The sequence below is a fragment of the Cupressus sempervirens genome, chromosome 4 (genome assembly GCF_028749045.1).
Source record: "Cupressus sempervirens isolate cs-2001-9-10 chromosome 4, ASM2874904v1, whole genome shotgun sequence".
Classification (NCBI taxonomy): domain Eukaryota; kingdom Viridiplantae; phylum Streptophyta; class Pinopsida; order Cupressales; family Cupressaceae; genus Cupressus; species Cupressus sempervirens.
In genome coordinates, this window is record NC_143121.1 from 233,320,485 (window position 1) to 233,327,007 (window position 6,523).

The following is a 6,523-nucleotide window of genomic DNA, read 5'->3' on the forward strand; positions in this document are numbered from 1 at the left end:
AGAGAAGAAGTAAGAATCAGGGATACATTGTCAGAAATTCAGAGTTTAATAATTCCTAACATAGATGTCATGAAAAAACACGTTGTTAATGCGAAGACATTAAACCATGATAATGACTTTTTCTATTGCTAATCAAATGATGGAGTTTTCAAATGAAGTTCAGATAACATCGCATACCTCAAAAGTTTTGCAAGAAAATTAGGACAAAACCGTGTCTCTAATTTTGAAAGTACATAGTTATTTCCTCTCATATTTTGGTATTACCTTGTAAATAGGCATTTTTGGAATTTGTGTCAAGAAAAGAAGGAAATTTATCTACAAGTAAGAACAGTAGCATGAATGCGAACTAGAAGACTAATGGCTACAACAAGTATAAGGGAAAAAAGAGTCATTTTAGAATATTTTTAATGTATTAATCAACATCCCTACCATATGTAGCTCATAGATTGCACTGAAAATTGTGCAATATGGAATGCTATAAAATATTTTACGTGATACCAATAGATATTTATTTCTTCTCTCGTCTAAAATTTTGTTTTCTTAGTGCCTCTTCTCTCATCCTAATTTGGCACAATTTTTTTGTTGAATAGGAATTGAATTGTATTAAGAAGACTTGGGTGAAGTATAAAAAGGGATAGATTAAGTAGGAAGTCAACTTTCATGTTTATCCCAAAAATAATGAACTTCTGATAATGCTTTTATGTGAAAAACCAAAGAAACTACCTTATTGAAAAAAAATATTTTTAAAGAAAAAAGGAATACTGTATTGGGTGATTCAATTCATCAAGGAAATATTATTAAAAAGGATACTTAGTGATTTAATTAAGGGTGGTTGGCCTTCTAATTGTACAATTGAAAACTAGTTCTCGTAATGCAAGTGTGAGACAAGTAGATGGGTAGTATCTAAGGAAGAATTGAATGAAAGAACTTGATTTTTTTTTTCACTAAAGGGGTTATGAAAACATAATGAGACTTCATCTTTGGATGTGTGGGCATATAAGGGGATTCGTACCCAATATAAAAAATATTTGAAGTTGAGAACTCTAAATGATCTACTTAAGGAGTAGGGGCTTCAAAATTTCATGAATTTCTCGATCAAGATCCACAACTCGAGAACCAACATTAAAGGGAGTCAAAAATTGCTAACAATGATACTTCTTGTGACATAGACTCATAGTTCTTCTGACACTATTAAGAAAAAAAAGTATTAAGAGATTAAATTTTATGAATATCTTTATAGTTGATCCTAATCTCCTTAGATGTTAAACATATCATGATATGATAGAAAATATGTTTGGGTCCTGCATGCAGAGATCGCTTGAATTTATTCAAACTAGCATTCGGTCATAAGCTTGATATTCTTTATCACACAACTAAACATCACTTCAAAAATAAGCAAGCTGATTGTATTCAAATATTTTGAATACAATGTGAATTATTAAAAAATATATGTGTGTACCAACTATCATCCTCATGTAATATGAATGAGCGAAACCCTTACAACTTTATGGAAGCTAACATTATTTTGAAAGATAACTAGCTCTTGATTCCACAAAATTTGAAAGGTTTAAAATAAAAATTAAACATGCAAGCTATATTAATCGACATTCAATGAATTGTTGAAAAACATTTAATAAACTCAAGCTATATTAATTCACATTCAAGGAATTGTTGAACAAACATATTATAAATTCATTCTTCTTTGAATTAGTAATAGAAAATATTAAATATGGTAAATATAAATTCTGTATATAGGAGAGTGACAAAAAGAAATTTGACAAGTAGACATTTTCTACGTCAAGTCAAATTGTGATATTGTTATTAGAATTAAACTATTTTTGGTTTTCAAATAAACAAGAAGAATCAATAGTATAAATAAAGATCACTTAAAAATAGTAAAAAATTATCATAAACTATACTAACACAGAATAGAAGCTTTTAATTGTTGAGATTACCAAGAATTATTTTTAGTAGTTGTTAATATTAGATGTGCAACATTTTAATCTGATTTCATATATATTTCAATGTTCTCTTAATTTACTTGTTGATAGTATAAAAAAACATGTATTAGGAAAAACACATTGGCTGGAATTAAAAATGAAAAAAAAATCTTGGAAAACACGCTAAACTAGTTTATCATTACAGCTCAACTAAATAGTCATGTGTGGTGTAAAAAAAATATGACTTTCAGACTTAATGTATATTAGCTTTTAAAATTTAAGAACATTCTATGAGCTAAAGTAAAAAAGAGTTTGTTCCCAAAATAACTCTTGCAGAGTGAATTTGAAACATTAAGAGAGAAAATTAAGTGGCAGAGGATAGGAATGATTCTACTTATTTTCCCTCACATGGAATCAATAACTCAACTTCATTCTTTGCATACCGAGCAATAAAAATACAAAAAATATGTAACATAATTGAAATGTTTCCTCATCTATAGGTACATAATACCTAAAGAATGTATGATAAAATATAAAGAATATATTATATTCCTAGTTTGTATAAACCATTTCTTAATGAAAGTTATTCTTCATAGAAAACTTTGATTGACCATTGAGGAATGCATAATAAATGTGAAAGAACTTCTCAAATGCCCTATACATTGTGAAAGAATAAGTTTGGAACATATTGAAATATCAAAGTGAACATTTTTTAATAATCAATAAACATAATTAAAAATATCATAAAATGATTCAAAATTAATAATAATAAAAATGCACCTATAAACTAAAACAGTGTCTCTTCATTTAGTTTATGGATGTTACCATAGTCTCTTCATTTACTCATTCATGCTTTAGAAAGTATGCAGTTGGAAAATATATTTACTGGAAAAATAAAAACATGAAAAATTTGTGTTAATTTTTTTTTAAAAACCACGCTAACTAAATCTTTAAAAACATGCTAACTATTTAGATAAGTAAAACACACTTGCATATTGTAAAAAAAATATGACCTATAGATTTAATGTACATTAGTTTTTAAAATAAACAGTGTCTCTTCATTTAGTTTATAAATGTTACCAAAGTCTCCTCATTTACTCATTCATGCTTTAAAAAGTATGCACTTGGAAAATATATTTACGGGAAAAATAAAAACATTAAGAATATCTGTTAAGAAAAACTTTAAAAACACGCTGACAAAATCTTTAGAAACATGCTAACTATTTAGATCACTAAAACGCTCTTGCACATTGCAAAACAAATATGAGCTTTAGATTTGATGTATATTAGTTTTTAAACTTAAATTTTAACATTTTATAGGATAAAAGATAGCAAATTTACAAATTATTCTACTTATTATTAGTGCTTGTCCATATATTGTGATACTTTCTGAATTTCATACTTTAACCAATGATTTAAATTTTTATTTTCTATCTCTTAGAATTAATCATTCTTAAAAAAATTTTGAATGTAAAACAAGACTGGTTTTTTATAAGAAATATTATTTTATATTATTACTATGAAAATATTACTATTTTCGTATTATAAATTATTTGTAATCTATCAATAGTTGTATTTACAAATAATATTTTTTAACATACCATAATATTTCAACCGAGGGAAAGGAAACTTCATTTGTTAAATATTTCAATTACTTTATTAATGTACATTAGTTTTAAATGTTCTATAACATTGAATAAATCAAACCCTAAAAACAGATGTTCAAATAAAACCATAGAACTTCTGAAGAGGCAAATGACGGAGCAAATTCAATTGCTCAGCTGAAATTTCCTCAGGCACGGGAAAAACTAGAAGAAGATAACAAAACACTATGAATACAAACAGAGGCTTGTGCACGGAACATAGCATGAAATCATTTGATCTTTGCAAATCTCTGCAAACCGAGCTACTAAGAAGAAAAGGAGGTTAACTGGAGCCAGTCAGGAGAAAACAAGCGAGGAGATTTGCCCAAGCTTAGGCTATTAATATTAATAAAGCATAATAAAGTTGGCCACATAGGAGCAGCGGGAGATATGAGTGATAGTTGCACTCATAGAGAGCAAAAGGAATTTGTTCATGGCGGAAATAGATTAGCAAAGCACTGTAATTACAGAGAGCAGCCATTCAGAACAGAAGCTTGAGGATGAAATCATTTGATCTTTGCAATTATCTACAGATTGAACTACACTGAAGAGAACGAGCATGATTGATCTAACATGAAAGAATAGACGAAATTCGCTGCAGAACGAGCGAATCAGAAGAAAACAAGGAAGAATTATGCCTAAACTCGCACTATTATTATTATTATTATTAATAAAGTTGGCTACATAGGAGCAGTGGGAGCATTGAACAACTCCACTAGATAGATATAATTATGATCCTCCGCAAAAGTGCTACTGGCTATCGCAACGGGAAAACATAACCAGACTTAAGTAATGTCTACAAAGTTGAATCTCTCAGAGCCGAGACAGTTGCACAGTCTCGAGAGTTCACAAAACCATCAGACTTGTAAAGGAAAAGAAAAACACGACAAATAACCGGAAGACGCCACCTCGAACACGAAAAGAAAGAAAAACGAGGGGTACCCTAGTGATTCCTCCTCAGAGTTGTTTGAGATCAACCCTATGGAGAGGAACGGCGTGAAGTGGGTGCAGCATCTCGCAGGACAGCTTGAGCACCTCGGACAGGTCCACGGGGTGCTGCTCGTGTTGAGCCCAGTGGAAATGGTGCATCAATTTGGCCACCCAGAGGTGGACGGTGGAAAGACCCAGAGCCTTTCCAGGGCAGACCCGACGGCCCGCCCCAAACGGTGCAAGCCTCAGATCGCTCCCCCTCACGTCCACATTCTCACCTCCCTCGGTCTCCACAAACCTCTCTGGTCGGAACTGGTCGGGGGAATCCCAGATGAGGGGGTCGTGTGTTATCGACCACATGTTCACCATGGCCGTGGTACCCGCCGGCACGCACAACTTGCCATGATCTCCCAGATTGGTGTCCCGAGTGGAGAGTCTGGCCCATGAAAGGAGTGGCCCGGGCGGGTGCATTCTCAGCGTCTCCTTCACCACCGCCTGCAGATATGGCAGTTTGCATATGTCCGAGTCCCTCACGCTCCTGCTCTTTCCCACCACAATGTCGAGTTCCTCCTGCACCTTCCTCTGAGCTCCCGGGTTCAGTACCATCTCCGCCATTGTCCACTCCGTCAGCAGCGCCGTGGTGTCAGTGCCTCTAAATATCATCTCCTGCGACAACATGCGACGATTAATGTCAGGAAAGAAGAACATGGAACGGGATTCAAGAATGACGAGATGCGATCATACCCAGAGAACAGAGATCATGTCTTCGTCGTCCAGCTTGTCCTCTCCATTCAGAGACAAGAGAACATCCACAAAATCGGCGTCGGCGGTGTCGTGATCCTTATCTTTCAGTCGGTGCTCCTCGATGATGTTCTTCACGAAGCCTCTCACGCGTGGGACGAGGGTTTGGCAACGGGAGTGGATGCGGAGGGGATCGAGAAATCTGAGCCAGGGAAGATGGTCGGCCCAGTTGAAGGCCCCGAGAAGCTCGAATCCCTCCTCCACCATCTCTCTCAGATTCTTCACTTCCTCGCTCTCACCGCAGATATCAAACCTCCGCCCGAAAACGCTGCCCATGATGTTGTTCAGCGCCGCACCTTGCAAATGGCGGCGCAGCCGCACAACGCCGCCGGAAACATACTCGTCGTGAATGTTGCTCAGCATGACCAGGGAATCGGCTTGGCGTCCGGGCTCGTGGGCGGCGATCCTCCGGGGAGCGAAGAGATGGGTGGCGGAAATCCGGCGGAGCATTCTCCAGTACTCACCGTTTGGAGCAAAGCCGATCGCTCGACCGAACATGAGCTGCTGGGCGGATTGCTTGAGCGGCCTGTCCGAGAAATTGACAGAGCTGAGCAACTCTCGAGCCACCTCGGGATCAGATGTGATGACGGCGGGAGTGGAACCTAAGCTGAAGGCCATGAGTCTCTTGGCACCATGGATGCGAGCCAGCTGAGCGAGCCTGCGATGGGCAAGGCCACGGCTCATATCGATAAGGCTTCCTATGATGGGGAATCCCCTGGGCCCAGGAATGGCGGCGCCGCCCTTCTTTCTGGCCACCGCCCATGCACATCCTCCGGGGCTCATCCATGCAACCACAACGGCGCAGGAGGCCACCAGCAGAATTGCGGCGTACAGTGGCCATGCAGAGAAGATCGTGTCATCAGCATTGTGCAGCATGTACCCACGCCCGTCCTTGGCCAATACAGGAATGGCATAATAGAGCCACCAACTTCCTCCTCCAGAGCTCCCACTCCCACTCTCCATTGCACGAAAGGATGAAATGACAATGACAAATGCAGAGGACTAGCGAGACCTTAACAGTGACAAGCTCTATGTGGATGTGAATGAGACTTAGATTGGGGCCATTTTATAGAGTTCCCAACCCCAAGCCTAATGAAGGAGGAGAGAAAAAACTGGAGAGCTCTGTTTCCTATGGCGGAGCACAACCGTCCATTTTTCGCTTTTGAAATTTCTGCATTTCCAACAACCAATAAACATATTACCAACACA

General features: G+C 37.1%; 1 protein-coding gene across 1 annotated transcript; it reads right to left on the reverse strand.

The window, feature by feature from the left end:
• Positions 1–4,540: 4,540 nt before the first annotated feature.
• On the reverse strand, positions 4,541–6,277 carry LOC149560864 (cytochrome P450 78A4-like). The gene is made up of 2 exons (XM_089823683.1): positions 5,258–6,277; positions 4,541–5,179 (listed from the first exon to the last, which is right to left on the reverse strand). The coding sequence occupies exons 1-2, from the start codon at positions 6,275–6,277 to the stop codon at positions 4,541–4,543; spliced, it is 1,659 nt and encodes a 552-aa protein (XP_089679809.1).
• Between the last annotated feature and the right edge of the window lie 246 nt (positions 6,278–6,523).